Here is a 15,233-nt window from a genome sequence, read left to right as displayed (position 1 = left end):
AGAGGCAGACAGGCTCTGTTTTATAAATAGTGTGCTCTGGAACAGAAGCTCTTAACCAGGCAGGTATGTGTGCTGAAGGCTGCCTGCACACAGCTATACAGCAGGGGAATGACAGGAGATATTAATAGAGACCTATAACACAAAGCAAAGAGATCACAGAGCACTTCTCCACCACCAGACGTGCTCTAATATCATAGCAGTGCTGCTGGGAATCTGGCATATAGGCCTACTGAGAGGGCTCTGTCAGAAAAATGTTGTAACAGAATAATGAATAGGGAACAGATGTAATGCCTTGTACGTTCAGCAGAGCGTCTGCGCTCTAGATGGTTTCTTTTATAAATAAACAGATGTTTATCTCCCTAAAAAGGAATTTGTCTGGCTCATAATTAAAAGCAAGCAGCAATAACAGAGTATATCGGCACGCTTTGAGAACATTCAGGCAGAGAGGTACGATATGAGACGCTAAACTGATGTATCTGATTGTGCGTAGGAATGCATCTGATTGAGGTGCATTATGACGAGGCGCCTGTTCCCAAGAGTCCTTTCAGAGTGTCTGTGGTGGAGGGGTGCGATCCAACCAGGGTTCGCGCTTATGGACCAGGTCTGGAGGGAGGGATTACCAACAAGCCTAACTACTTCACTGTGGAGACCAGGTACTGTTGGATCATTTTTACAGGAGACATTTGTGTGAACTCAAATATGTACATTTGAATAACAGCGTTTGCTTCTCTCTCTCAGGGGAGCTGGTACAGGAGGTCTGGGCCTGACCATTGAGGGAGCCTCTGAGGCTAAAATATCCTGCAAGGACAATAAAGATGGCAGCTGCAGTGTGGAGTACATTCCCTACACTCCTGGAGACTATGATGTCAACATTAACTACGGAGGCCACCCGATCCCAGGCAGTCCCTTCCGTGTACCAGTGAAGGACCCTGTGGACCCCAGCAAGGTGAAGTGCTCAGGTCCAGGACTGGGCACCGGAGTGAGAGCTCATGTTCCTCAGACCTTCACAGTAGACTGTACCAAGGCTGGACAGGCTCCACTGGACGTCAAACTCTATGGACCAACAGGTGAGGACCAGCTCATGATGAAAACCCATAAACCTTTACTACTCTAAAGCCAGGCTCAGATTACAGGGGCCGATTTATCCCTGATTCACCCCTCTACTCCTGATGATCAGAGGAGGAATCTGTTCCAGGACATTTGTCAGTACTGATGTTCGGCCAGGATTATCTGGTAATGTGAGAGGTTTACTGATCCAGTCTTAAACTTCCTGAACTGCTCGCAGACATGTTTGATATTTAGGATTTAAAATCTGGATGATTACAGTTTCGTTTATGTAACTATGAAGCAGCTGAGGGTGTTGGCAAGCACCTAAACATTTTAGCCCTTGAGGCTAATGTTAGTTAGCATACTACTGTTGACAGATATTAATACTGACAGTTAAAATCTCACCTCCAGTTCTCGCCAAAGAATAGACAACCTGTGTTGACAATTTTCTCATTCAGACTTGTTTAGCTTTCTGCTTTTGTTTTGTCTCACTGCAAATCATTTTTAACAATACAGCAAGTTGCCGCACCACATCTGATCTGTTTTGTTGACATCTACTTCCCCATGAGATCATGGAGGTGGTGAATTCATGCTCCCTGTGGCACAATAATCTTAATATTATCCTGTGGTGTGTTCTTGTTTGAGATAACAGAGAAGAACATCCATGTAATTTCTCCTTATGGTGCATCCTGATTTCAAAATCGGGTAGGATTTTAGAGCTCCTGTAGTCCAAGCTCAGCTTAACCCAGCCAACATTTGTATGTGGGGCCAATGTGTGTAGTAAATGGGCTGAAAAATGGGCCCCATATGGGACTGACCATGGGTTCCATAATGGCCCCATGCCAGTTGCCCACATGAGTGGGTTTACCCATGGTGCCCAGATAAGATGCCTATTTTGGGCCCAGGTAGCCCTAGCATAACTTGGGGAAACCCATTCATGTGGCCGATTGGCATAAGGCATGCTGGGAAGTTGACAAATAACAGCAAGTTGGTTGTACATGGTTATTTCCAGGTACTGTGGAGCCAGTTGGTGTGAAGAACAATGGCGATGGCACCCACACAGTTCACTACACCCCAGCCCAGGATGGCCCTTACACTGTCGCTGTCAAATATGCAGATCAGGAAGTCCCACACAGGTACAGTATGAGTTTAAAAAAAAAAAGAAAACCCACCAAGCCAGGCAGTATGTGCAGATATGTCTTAATTAAAGTTCCGCTCTGTCTGGCGTGCTGGATTTAAAAAAAGAAAAAGTGCAGTTCAGCAAATTTTCTGTTCCCATTTCTTTCTTTTGTAGAACTGGGTTTAGTAATTACACTTGATATTCTCTCCTTCTTCCACAGTCCATTCAAGGTAATGTCTCAGCCTGGGCATGACGCCAGCAAGGTACGCGCCAGTGGCCCTGGTCTAGACACAAAAGGTGTGTCTGCGAGCCTGCCAGTTGAGTTCACCATTGATGCTCGTGACGCCGGAGAGGGACTGCTCACTGTGCAGATTCTGGTGGGTTCAGCTCCCTTTCACACAATTCGTTTTTTAACCATAAGCCACCATTTAAAATAACTTAATATTGCCTATTGACAGGACCCAGAGGGCAAGCCAAAGAATGCAACCATCCAGGACAACAGGGACGGCACCTACACTGTCTCCTATGTGCCTGACTCTACAGGCCCCTATACTATCACCATTAAATATGGAGGAGATGAGATCCCTTACTCCCCATACCGCATCCAGTCCCTGCCCACAGGAGACGCCAGCAAATGTCGCCTCACAGGTAAGAAAACCACTGTGAAGCCATTATTCTAATAAATCTGTAGCATTCATACATTTATGCTCAAAATCTGCATTTTTTTTCCTTCCAGTTTCTATTGGAGGACACGGCGTGTGTGAGTAACAGAGGCTTTGTTTTTATGTCTGACACATTGCTAGAAAATCCTCAGATCCATGCATTTATGCAGCACTTCTCACCCTTTATCCTTATCCCCTCTCTCCTTAACAGCAAGCCTTCAGAAGCTGCAGACCTCCGAGGACACGGTCATCACAGTGGATGCAAAGGCGGCAGGGAAAGGCAAGGTGACCTGTAAGGTGCAGACCCCACAAGGGATGGAGCTGGACATGGATGTGGTGGAAAATCGTGATGGGACCTTTGACATTTACTACACAGCCCCTGAGCCTGGGAAATATGTTATCACCATCCGCTTTGGGGGACAGAACATCCCCAAGAGTCCCTTCCATGTGGTGGTGAGTGAGGGAGCATTTTAACAACTGTGTGTACGGTTGTGTGCAAGACTCACTGTTGGTCTAATGTTCAGCTGTATGAAACCAACTATTTCTCTTCTCTCTGTATTGACAGGCCACAAATGAGCCAGTTGTTCCGCGCGATACTGTGGATCCTCTCTTCCGGCCCGTTAACTTCCTCGTCCCCTTCACGCCACAGCAAGGAGAAATCACAGGTGTGACAAACAGCACTCAGACAGAAAAGAAAATCCTGCACACTCACACACCCACAAAACATCTATTTTAGGTCACTGACATTTTCACCAAAACCGCTGTCATTTCTAGGTGAGGTGCGGATGCCTTCGGGCAAGACTGCCCGCCCGCATATCACTGACAATAAGGATGGCACCATCACAATCAAGTACCAGCCCACAGAGAGAGGTCTGCACGAGATGGACATCAAATATGAAGGCAACCACATTCCAGGTCAGAAACGCGGCACATTAGAGAGCAGCTGTCAACTTTAAAAATAACCTTGATTTATAGCTTTTATTTTTGTAAGCAAAATGTGATAGATAGGCTCAATCTCAATACACCCCTTGCCTCTACCACTTAGCCCTCACCCATTTGTTTTGCACGTTCGTGTCTAGAGGCTGGGTGTCCTGATTCTTGTTGGGACAGAGAGGTAGGGCGAAGTGTTGGGACTGCATGGCCCTCCTTTTTCAGAGTCACACTCCTAACTGAGTGTAACAAGCAAAAAAAGAAACAAAATGTATTTTCTTTATTAATAAAGATTTAAAAAATTATAAGAAACTATCTATCTTATCTAAATTTAATGTCATTTCGATGTAATATCGTCATTTTATTTATAACAAGCACAACAAAAGAAGCACTAGTCTAGTAGTATGCTGATGTCTCGGTAGCTAACTAGCTAGGTAGCTAACTTTACATTGTTATTGCTGATTTGTGATTGACAATAAGGCTTTTTGACATATTGCCATCTCACGTTTCCCCTCTTTGATGGCATATGATGCCCAAAAGTCCAGCAACGAAGTTGCTGCAATTGTTACTGCTCCGCTAACATGGGTGCAGATTAGCAGGGCAGGAGCACGGGTTGATAATATTAGCCTACAGAATACTGCTAGTGGCCTGGTAATGAAGCGTTCTTTTTTTATTTGCCGACTTGTTTGATCGATTGATAGCGTGAAACTTAAGTTCAGTCAGGACCACTTAAGTCAGTGACAACTATTTCCATTTGCAGTATTATATTTGCTGGTATGGCTCTGTTCTGGGGCCTCTCTGCCATTCCTAGACCTCTTCCACATGCCTACGAAGAAAACCTAAGGCGGTGAGAGCACACCTCTCTGCCCTTCCATGTGCAAACGAGGAAAGCCTGAGGCAGAGAGAGCAAATCTGCCTGCCCTTCCATGCGCATACATGGAAAGCCTAAGGCAGGGAGAGCAGTAGCAAAAACCCCAGGGAACAGAACAGAGCAGCATCAGTGACAAACAGAAATGACGTTGATAAGTCAGATTTATGAATGAATCACGTGTCCATGCTTTACTTTCTCGATCAGATAAATAGCAAATGTCATTGTGATTATACCATTATTGCCACAGTCGTGTCTGTTAAACACCGTTGACAGCTACTGATGATACATTATTGTCTTGAAGGGTTGTGACATTTCATATGGGAGGATTTCAGCCACTGTCCCTTGTAACTCTGTTCTTAGGGGCAAAGGGGCCCTCGGGTTAAAAATAAGAAATGGTCCATACTATTCACAGTTCTGGGTCTCATTGCTGTAACTTGCTAATCCCTTACAGGAAGCCCTCTGCAGTTCTTTGTGGATGCTGTGAACAGCGGAGTGGTGACTGCTTATGGTCCAGGTCTGAGTTACGGCATGGTCAACAAGGCTGCTACTTTCACCGTTGTTACCAAGAATGCAGGAGAAGGTACTATACTTTACTTCCCCAGTCAAATTTGGTTATAGAGTTAACCCTTGCTGTGTTGTAGAAAAGTAAAAAATATGGGTGTTTTTTCTCTCTCCCTCTCAGGTGGTCTGTCACTGGCAGTGGAGGGTCCCTCTAAGGCCGAGATCACCTGCAAGGACAACAAAGACGGTACCTGTACTGTGTCCTACCTGCCCACAGCTCCAGGAGACTACAACATCATCGTCAAGTTTGACAACAAGCACATTCCTGGCAGTCCCTTTACTGCTAAGATCACTGGTGAGGACATAAATCACTTCTCCTACATTTTTTAACACTGTTGACATATATATAAAATGGATGGATTCATTATAAATCAGGTTTTAGGGGTAGACAAACATCTAAACCACCTTTTTTATGTCAAGGGGACGATGCCATAACCAGGACATCCCAGCTGAATGTCGGAACAGCAGCTGACGTGTCCCTGAAGATTGCAGAGACTGATCTGAGCTCCCTGACTGCCAGTATCAGAGCACCATCAGGCAATGAGGAACCCTGCCTGCTCAAGAGGCTGCCCAACAGACACCTCGGTGAGATATTCACTGGCGAGATACACAAAATAACAGGGAGGGTGGAACACAGATAAGACGAATGCATTTAGATTTCATTTTTCTGCTTTGTTGTCTTGATTTTTTTTCCCTCTCTCTGCCTTTTTTTTTTTTTTTTACATTTGCAGGTATTTCTTTCACCCCTAAGGAGGTCGGCGAGCACGAAGTGAGCGTGAGGAAGAACGGCGTGCATGTGGCCAACAGCCCTTTTAAAATCATGGTCGGCCAGTCAGAGATCGGCGAGGCCAGCAGAGTGAAGGCTTTCGGTAAAGGCCTGGTGGAGGCACACACTTTCGAGATGGCTGAGTTCTTTGTGGATACAAGGAATGCAGGTAAGATGTAGAGACGGTGCGTTTCACCTTCACAGCAAGTGTGGCTGGGAAAAATACAAAGCAATGCATACTTTTTCAACATCTCTCTACTTCTCTTCTTCCTTTAGGTTATGGAGGTCTAGCATTGTCAATCGAAGGTCCGAGCAAAGTGGATATCAACTGTGAAGATATGGAGGACGGGACATGCAGAGTCACTTACTGTCCAACAGAACCTGGAAATTACACTGTTAACATCAAGTTTGCTGAAAAACATATTCCAGGTTTGACTATTTTACTTGGAAAATCAACAAATAAAACATTTCCCATCTTAAAATAAAATAACTGTCTATATATTTTGATAACTGTGTATGCGTTTGTGCCCTCCAGGAAGTCCTTTCACAGTAAAGGTGACCGGAGAAGGAAGGATGAAGGAGAGTATCACTAGAAAGAGACAGGCCTCTTCTATTGCTTCAGTGGGCAGCACATGCGGCCTTAACCTCAAGATCCCAGGTGAGAACAAGAGCCAGTTAGAGGTGGTTGGAGGGCAGCGGTCAGCCATCTTAAAATCAATGAACCCGCTCCACACTCACATGTGTGTTCTCGCTGCTTTCTCCTCGCTGTAGGAAACTGGTTCCAGATGGTTTCAGCTCAGGAGAGACTGACCAGGACATTCACCCGCAGCAGCCACACGTACACCCGCACAGAGCGCACGGAGATCAGCAAAACCCGCGGCGGGGAGACCAAAAGGGAAGTGCGAGTGGAGGAGAGCACCCAGGTGGGCGGAGGAGGAAGCCCCTTCAGAGATGTGTTTGGAGACTTTCTGGGCAGAGAGTCTCTCAGCAGCTTCGCTGGCATCACTGCCAGACCTGAGGGTGAGAGTACGAATTTAAAGCCGAATTTTGAAATGTGAAAACTGGTATGCTTTGGCTTAGAGGTCCAGTGTGTAGGATTTAGGGGGATCTATTTTCAGAAAGGGAATGTATGTTTTTGTTAGTGTACAATCACCTGGTGAGCAGGTCCTCGTCTACAGAGATCACTGTGTTGCTCCGCCATGTTTCTACAGTGGCCTAGAGCGGACAAACCAAACACTGGCTCTCTTTAATCAGTGTTTTTACTATTTTTAATCACCTGTACCATTTATTTTAGAGATGGAGAGACCTCTGCGGATAATTTGGCTCATGGTAAAACCCTCCTGGACACGAACACTGAAGGGACTTCACATTTGGCACACAGGAGAAAATATAGCTGGTTGCAAACTGCAGTCCTCATCACTAGATGCCACTAAATCCTACACACTGCTCTATTTAACTGTCCTGTAAAGTACATATGTTCCAGTATTTTTAGCTAAGGATATCTGTTACATACCCTCTGCCCCTCTGTGAATGTCTTGGCTGTATCTAAAGATGTCGTCTTTGCTGCTCTGCCTCCTCCAGTTGAGAGTGGCTCTCAGACCATGACGGCTCAGGTGACCAGCCCCAGTGGGAAAACAGTGGATGCTGACATCGTGGATGGTGGGAGCAGCACCTACAGCGTGCGCTTCATCCCCCATGAAATGGGAGCCCACACTGTCAACGTCAAGTACAGGGGCCAGCACGTCCCTGGTAGCCCCTTCCAGTTTACTGTGGGGCCCATGGGGGAAGGAGGAGCGCACAAGGTCCGCGCAGGTGGACCTGGTCTGGAAAGAGGCGTGGCTGGAGCACCATGTAAGTTAACTCTGTGGATTGTGGACAGTGGAAAGAAAAGTTTTCTCTGTATACTCCTCAGGATATTTTAAAAGTTTCATGAAATGTTCACACTTAAAAACTTTGTTTCACCCTCTGCAGCTGAATTTAGTATCTGGACCAGAGAGGCAGGTGCTGGCGGTCTGTCTATCGCTGTAGAAGGCCCCAGCAAGGCTGAAATCTCATTTGAGGACAGGAAAGATGGCTCCTGCGGCGTCTCTTACATAGTGAAAGAACCAGGTAAAACTTTTGTCACCAGCAAGCATGGAAGTTTCCTCATTTGAATGTTTTTTTGTAGTTTTTTTTTGTGAGTATTTTGTTTTTCTCACTCTGCACTGCTAAACCTTTCAGTAATTCTTCCTCCAGTTCATTTGATGGTGAAAGTAAATAACCTGTCTGCGTCCCCAGGTGACTACGAGGTGTCAATCAAGTTCAACAATGAGCACATCCCTGACAGCCCATTCATCGTTCCGATTGCTACACTGTCAGACGAGGCCCGCAGGCTCACTGTCACAAGCCTTCAGGTGAGATCACACACACATACACAGACCCAGAGTTGACAAAAGCCACATTAATTTTGTTGTGCAAAACAAGCACAGACACAACACATGCACAGTCAGAAAATATCAGGGTTGACGAGCAGATTGCATGCGACATAATGTTTGAGTGGCTGTAAGATATTTCTGTCTGATAGCACTTTGCCCTTGAATTGTAATTGAATGCCAGCGCTGGAGCAGTATCCGCGACTATAATACTGTGATGCTGGCCAGTGATGAAGGGCTGGATTAACTGTCCCTCGCTAATGTGGGGCAACACAAGCTGTGCTATGTGTGGGCAGTGTGCGAGTCTGTGTGATTGTGTTTCTGTCTGAGAGGACAAAGCAAGAAAACAGTGAGCGGAAGATAAAGACTCCTTTAAAGATACCTGTGACAGCTCACAATATTGCTCTCCTCACTTCACAGACGCGTGTTTTATTTGCCTTCACAGTTTCCATTACATTTGCCAACAATGCTAAAAACATGTATTTTTAGATGACTGAAATGCCACTTCAGAGTACTTTCCTACCACTAGAAGCCAGGTGAAGTGCAATATCAGACCGATGTTTAAAATGTCACACTACCTCTCATGTCTGGTAGGACCACTCGTCCGCCTGTAGGGCCAAAACACTAAACGCCTCGCTGTAAACTCTGACCTTTCCTGCCTCTCACACCCAACCGCTCAATCTATTCTCGTTCAGGCGTGATGAGTCACAGCACACTTTGTGTCCCTTGAGGTGCGGGCACACACAAATGCACGCACATATATTCTGATCATATTCCCTCTGTCTTTTGCAGGAGAAGGACTTGAAGGTAAACCAAGAGGCATCCTTCATGGTGCAGCGCAGTGGTGCTCGAGGGGTGGTTGATGCCAAAGTCCACACTCCCTCTGGCTCTTCTGAGGAATGCTATGTCACTGAGCTCGACAGCGGTACGTACCAACCAAACTTTGAAGTACAGAGAGAATTCTCTTTTTTTTATACCTGTGAGCATCATTTAGGAGTAACATATCCACTTCTGTTGTGTTCAGACAAGAGTGCGATCCGCTTCATTCCACGGGAGAACGGAGTTCACTCCATAGATGTCAAGTTCAATGGATGCCACATTCCTGGGAGCCCATTTAACGTGCGAGTGGGAGACCCAGGGCTGGCTGGAGACCCAGGCATGGTGACAGCACATGGCCCTGGACTGCAGGGAGGAACCACAGGTAGATATCACCAACACCACCACTACAAATACGTACCACATTTACTGCTTATTAACGAGTAACTTCAGTATTTATTCAACCTGGACCCTCTTCTCCCATGATTTTGTGTCTAAGTGACTAAAGGGAGCAACAGCTTTTTAAATGGGTGCAGTAATGTATCGTAACCACTCAGGGCATGTTTGCATGGTCATGGTTACCACTAGAAGTTCGTGTTTTTGCCACTGACAGGCTCAGATTGTTATTCTAAGTGCCTGCTGCAACATTATGGAGAGGATCCCTACAGAGATAGACCTTTTTGTTTTAGAGGAAGATGCTCTTTGTTGAACCAGAAATAGCCCCGAAATCGCTATCGCCAAACCCACCAGACTCCATTTAAATAAACAGTAATTTTATTATCCTATAACACACCTCATTTGAAGTTGACAGAAGCCAAAAAAAACCCTCATAAAGCTGTCTTTGTTTGTCCATTTACTGTTCTAACATTCATCAACTCTGGTTTGGTTGAAATTAAACCCTTAATTTATCCAGTTAGATGTGAAAATATACTGTCTCTATATACACTAAACTGACTGTTTTCTGGTGTCTTTGCCGATATTTCAAGGTTGTGTCTGGTTAAACGAAATGGATCTTACTCTGTAACAAAAAAGTCTATCTCTGTAGGGATCCTTTCCATAAGTTGTAAGACACTTAAAATAACAATCTGAGCCTGTCAGTGGCAAAAACAATCCCTTTAAGTGGACGTAACTGACAGTGCGAACATGCCCTGAGTGGTTACATTGCAGCCTGTTTCACCACTGCTTGCTGCTGCGATCTTGCTCAATAGACCAGTTTCAACAATCGTTGTTCACATTATTTAACACACAAAAAAGATAAATTGGGGCCAGGTTGGAAATACTGAAGTTCCCCTTTAAGCATGGTTTTCTTGTGATTTTATTTTCTAACATAACACCATGTGCAGTGTTTGAGTTAGTCTTTAATCTTTTCCTGCCTTGACCTCCTTCCAGGTGTATCCTCAGAGTTTGTGGTCAACACCTGTAACGCAGGCTCCGCCACTCTATCGGTCAACATCGACGGCCCGTCCAAGGTCAAGATGGACTGCCGGGAGTGTCCTGAAGGCTACAAGATCACCTATACGCCCATGGCGCCTGGCAACTATCTCATCACTATCAAATACGGAGGACCACAGCACATAGTGGGCAGCCCCTTCAAAGCCAAAATCACAGGTCCGCCAGACAGTCACTCTCCCATCTGATCTGTGGATCTCACATGACAAGTGTCTCGATTATGAAACAAATGTTCCTCTGAAAAAAGTCAGGGAAACGTTATGTCATCTTCGTTCATACTGCTCAGCGTACATCTTACATAAAAGCTGTCTCGCACTACGCTGATGTATTCCTGTTGCTGCCTGCTGCATACAAATTCCTTTTTTTATTAATGTGACATAAAAATACTTTCAAGAATGAGAAGAACTCCCATGAGTTTTAGAAGTTCACTTTATTTGAAAGTGGTATGATATATTTTCCTATTTGAGCTCAGGCATTAGTCCACTTCCTTGCACTTATCTGTAGAATAAAAGTCCCCGAGAGCAGCAGCATCTTTGCTTCCCTCATATCGATGTCAATACTGAGTGTATTATGTAATGTCTGGACTGAGCTCTGATGACATTAGATAACCTCTCCGTCTCTCCCTCTCCTGCAGGCGCCCGGCTGTCAGGGGGACACAGCCTCCACGAGACCTCCTCCGTCCTGGTGGAAACAGTCACCAAGACCTCCAAAGTGGGCGGTGCCTACAGCTCCAGCTCCTCCTCTTCCACCACCTCTTCAAAACTGACATCTGATGCCAGCAAGGTGGTTTGTCGTGGAGCGGGGCTGTCCAAGGCTGTGGTCGGACAGAAAAACAATTTTACAGTTGACTGCAGCAAAGCAGGTGAGACGCTCACCCAGATAAAGACAAAAGACACAAGCTGATCTCATATTCACACAGTAATAATACAAGTCAAACACAAACAGAGCTTCTGCAGACAGTGCAGACTAAAGCTGATTGATTTTTGGCCACTTTTGGGCAGAGAAACAAGCTGTAAACACAACGCTGACATATTATCACCTTATAAAGTTGTTATGGTGAATGTGTTAGCATTCTTTGCCAGCAGACATGGAACAAAAATAACATTCATTTGTGCTTCTGGCAACCAGACTAAGTCCAGTTTTCACTCTCCTTTAGTTCAATTTTGTCTCCACCAACTCCTCGGGGAAATATCAGGCTCTTTAGCATCTCACTGCACCACTATGTTGGAGAGTTAGTCGCTAACTTTGTCTGGTGTTTGGTGCTGGTCAGGCAGCATAATTTTGTCAGAGCTCTATACTGAAACAGAAATATTAATGAGTGAGAGTCAACAAAACATTCAAGGTATGGGCCTTAAAGGGACAGTTCTCCCCAGAATCAATACATATTTTTCCTCTTACTGTACCTGTAGTGCTGTATATCAATCACAAGTGTTTTGGTGTGAGTTGCAGTGTATTGGAGATATCGGCTGTGGAGATGTCTGTCTTCTCTCCAATATAATGGAACTCGATGGCACTCAGCTTGTGGTGCTCAAAAAATACATTTGAAAAACTCTCTCTGTCTCTTTTCAAAAATCATGACCTGGTTACAGACCTTGTTGTGAGCAGTTTCATGTAGGAACTATTTTCTTTCTACCGAGCTACATCCGCCAACTGTATCACCACACAGAAGGAAGCATGAATCTACTGCTAGCTCACCTAGCACCACTGAGCTTACTAACATTACAGCTCAGCTGTGGAGGATGATATATGACTGCCGGGTGTAGCTCAGTATGAGTAGTATTTTAACCATGAAACAGCGCTTTCAAACAACCAATGAGCGCTGCCTTGTGATTCAATTAGCAAATCAGCGCTTAGGGTGTGACTAAGCTGTTGTTAGGCTGTTGTCAAGTAGTGCATCGAACTAATGAGGAGGATTGAGGCTGTTCTAAATCTATGTGTCTTCTCAATATTGCCCAACATCGTAGTTTCTTTCACTTCACTCCACTCCACTCCTAAAACCCTGGCAAAGCAGGTATTTTTGGCATGGCTAAGCATCAAATGGATTTAAGATGACATCAGATTCAAGCGGATACATTGGTCTCTTGTGATTGTTTAGGGAGGATCAAATCCCCTCCTCTACTGAAGTCGGTTTGAGAGGATGCACTGTCAGACTGAAGATGGAGACGGAGAGTAACAAGCTGACAAATCTGTCTAAAATCAGACAAGTTGGCAGGTGTAGTTTGGTAGAAAGAAAATAGTTCCTACATGAAACTGCTCACAACAAGGTCTGTCGATATCTTCACCAACCAGGTCATGATTTCTGGAAAGAGACATTGCTGTCGAGGTTTTTAAATGTATTGTTTTGGCACTTTGAGCACCACAAGCTAAGAATCATCTAGTTCCATTATATTCAAGAGAAGGCAGACATCTCTATGGACGATATCTACATAATTCTGCAACTCACACCAAAACAGCACTAGAGGTAAGAGGAAAATGTGTATTTTTGGGGGGTGAACTGTCCCTTTAAAACCAAAACAAAGAGCTAAAAGACACTAAAACACTGAGGTAGAGCTGAGGTGAACTTCAGTCAGGTGATGATTCTCTGTGGGTTTGTCACCATGATCTATTGGTCACATAAAAATCCAACACACACACACACCTGTGCAACTTTTCTACACCACAGTCATTAAACCCCGCTCTTTCTCCTTGTCCAGGTACCAACATGCTGATGGTGGGCGTGCACGGACCCCATGCCCCTTGCGAAGAGGTGTACGTCAAGCACATGGGCAACAAGCTCTACAATGTCACCTACACCGTCAAGGACATGGGCAGCTACACCGTCATCGTCAAATGGGGTGACGACAATGTCCCTGGGAGCCCTTACAAAATGGTTGTAGCCTAAAAAAAAACTGTTCCAGTGCCCCTGTCCCTTCTCCTCCACTGACCCACCACCTGTTTCCCATCATGTGCACGCATCAATCAAACAACCCAGTACTTCTGCTCCGGCGCTGCTCTTCGCTCCTCAACGGATTACAAAATACTCAACATGCACTAAAACCTGCACGGACATTTGCTCACAGTTTTCTTCATGACAGAATATCTATTGTGCCAAAGTTTTTTATTAACTCCAGAAATCACATTTACAACCATGCAACCATTCAGAGTGACGTAAAGGCAAACAGGGTGGTTGACGAGTCTTTGAGTGATGTTTTGCTCGGTCCATGAATCTTCCTCTCTCCGTGCTGTTGTGTTGTAAACGGATTGCATCATACATGAATGTTCAGAGACGTCGGAGTAATCAGCAGTATCAAAGCGTGGTGCAATATGGTTTTGTATGGTTTAAGAATGAGATATTGACTTTGTTTTGTTATATTAACCTATTTTTGGTAAGTCTTTGCAGACCTAATAAAGATTGAATCGCTAACTTTCCAAACGGAAGCCTCTGAATTTATTTGATTTCTCACAGTGCTCGCAGACCCTTCGCCTGTTCAGCAGGAGGCATTTCTTACTTTTTAGATTTTCATAGTTTCATCATGCAGCTATTTTCTGACCACTGCTGGTTCCTCTGTTTGAGCAGCTGTCAGGGTATCTTCTCTTGATCACAGTCTCTCTGCTGCCAGCATCTAATGGATGGTAGATCTCCAGGCTTTTAATATATGTGAATCTCCTACAGCCTTTTCTTTACCTACAGCATCAAAATTAACATTACTGATTAGTATTACACTGATGAATCAATCGGATAATCTTCCACACCTCTCATTTACATCCTGTACTTGTCCAGATGCAATCACAAGATGGCAGCATAGTCAAACTCTGCTCTATATCTGCGTCTCCACCTAATACGCCAGCACCAAATCTCCATTGTTCCCAGTGAAGATTAACTACTCCATCCTTAACACAAGGGAGCCTGCGGAGCATAGAAACCAGAGGCATCAGCTTCCATTGTGTGTGTAATTAATCCTGTTGGATCAGAGATGGAACACAAGTGGTTTCTGTTGTGGCATCCTCGTGGGGTGGGGAGAGACCCTGCTGAGGCACAAATCAACCAGAAAGAAGGGAGTTTCAGCCTCTCCCCTGTGTGTGTTCCCCCCTGCATATGTGTGCGTGTCTCCTCCGCGGCCTTGTGCATGTGTTCTCTATGTCCTCTGCGTGGTCTACAGGCCTCGGTCCCACAGTGAGTCAACCACCCAGCCTCCACAAGCTGACACACACCACCAGCACCAGTACCATTCTTCACAGAGAGGGGCCTATAATTAGGTGCTAATTTTCTCTGGTTCCACTGTGACACGATGCTGGGGGCCATGGCGAGGCAAGACAGAGCGAGCTGGTGCATTTGATGAACAGTGGCGAGAGCTCGACTCCGGACCATCTGGCCAAGTGGCTGGCGCTGCCCGCTGCTGCCCATGCTGCCCATGCTGACGTTGGGACCTGGGCAGGGCCCACCCACGTCAGCCTGCTCCTCCGGACCGGGACCCAGGCGTCTGTCCACCACAACATGTTTATCTCGAGTGGTTGCCAAGTGAATCACAACCGCGTGGAAGATAGAGCTCCTCGCTATGCAGACAGCAGCGAGCAAGCAAGCAGAGAGAGATAGAGAGCGAGGGGGGAGAGGGGGATAGAG

The 15,233-nt window shown here is 45.5% G+C and overlaps 1 protein-coding gene across 1 annotated transcript in view; it reads left to right on the top strand.

Annotated features, from left to right (window-relative positions):
* LOC126408154 (filamin-C-like) overlaps positions 1–15,127 on the top strand; it is a 31,258-nt gene extending 16,131 nt beyond the window's left edge. The window contains exons 23-46 of the mRNA XM_050073550.1: positions 491–653; positions 739–1,067; positions 2,060–2,183; positions 2,388–2,544; positions 2,626–2,815; positions 2,904–2,927; positions 3,041–3,282; positions 3,395–3,494; positions 3,604–3,744; positions 5,082–5,210; positions 5,313–5,486; positions 5,612–5,776; positions 5,923–6,126; positions 6,234–6,386; positions 6,493–6,615; positions 6,729–6,977; positions 7,539–7,808; positions 7,929–8,066; positions 8,235–8,350; positions 9,161–9,293; positions 9,393–9,569; positions 10,574–10,792; positions 11,268–11,495; positions 13,327–15,127. Of these exons, the coding sequence (XP_049929507.1) occupies positions 491–653; positions 739–1,067; positions 2,060–2,183; positions 2,388–2,544; positions 2,626–2,815; positions 2,904–2,927; positions 3,041–3,282; positions 3,395–3,494; positions 3,604–3,744; positions 5,082–5,210; positions 5,313–5,486; positions 5,612–5,776; positions 5,923–6,126; positions 6,234–6,386; positions 6,493–6,615; positions 6,729–6,977; positions 7,539–7,808; positions 7,929–8,066; positions 8,235–8,350; positions 9,161–9,293; positions 9,393–9,569; positions 10,574–10,792; positions 11,268–11,495; positions 13,327–13,514 (4,136 nt within the window). The 3' untranslated portion in view covers positions 13,515–15,127. The remainder of the gene's footprint in view (positions 1–490; positions 654–738; positions 1,068–2,059; positions 2,184–2,387; positions 2,545–2,625; positions 2,816–2,903; positions 2,928–3,040; positions 3,283–3,394; positions 3,495–3,603; positions 3,745–5,081; positions 5,211–5,312; positions 5,487–5,611; positions 5,777–5,922; positions 6,127–6,233; positions 6,387–6,492; positions 6,616–6,728; positions 6,978–7,538; positions 7,809–7,928; positions 8,067–8,234; positions 8,351–9,160; positions 9,294–9,392; positions 9,570–10,573; positions 10,793–11,267; positions 11,496–13,326) is intronic.
* Positions 15,128–15,233: the final 106 nt, after the last annotated feature.

This window comes from Epinephelus moara, chromosome 20 (genome assembly GCF_006386435.1).
Source record: "Epinephelus moara isolate mb chromosome 20, YSFRI_EMoa_1.0, whole genome shotgun sequence".
Taxonomy (NCBI): domain Eukaryota; kingdom Metazoa; phylum Chordata; class Actinopteri; order Perciformes; family Serranidae; genus Epinephelus; species Epinephelus moara.
This window is presented reverse-complemented; position numbering and strand designations above follow the sequence as displayed.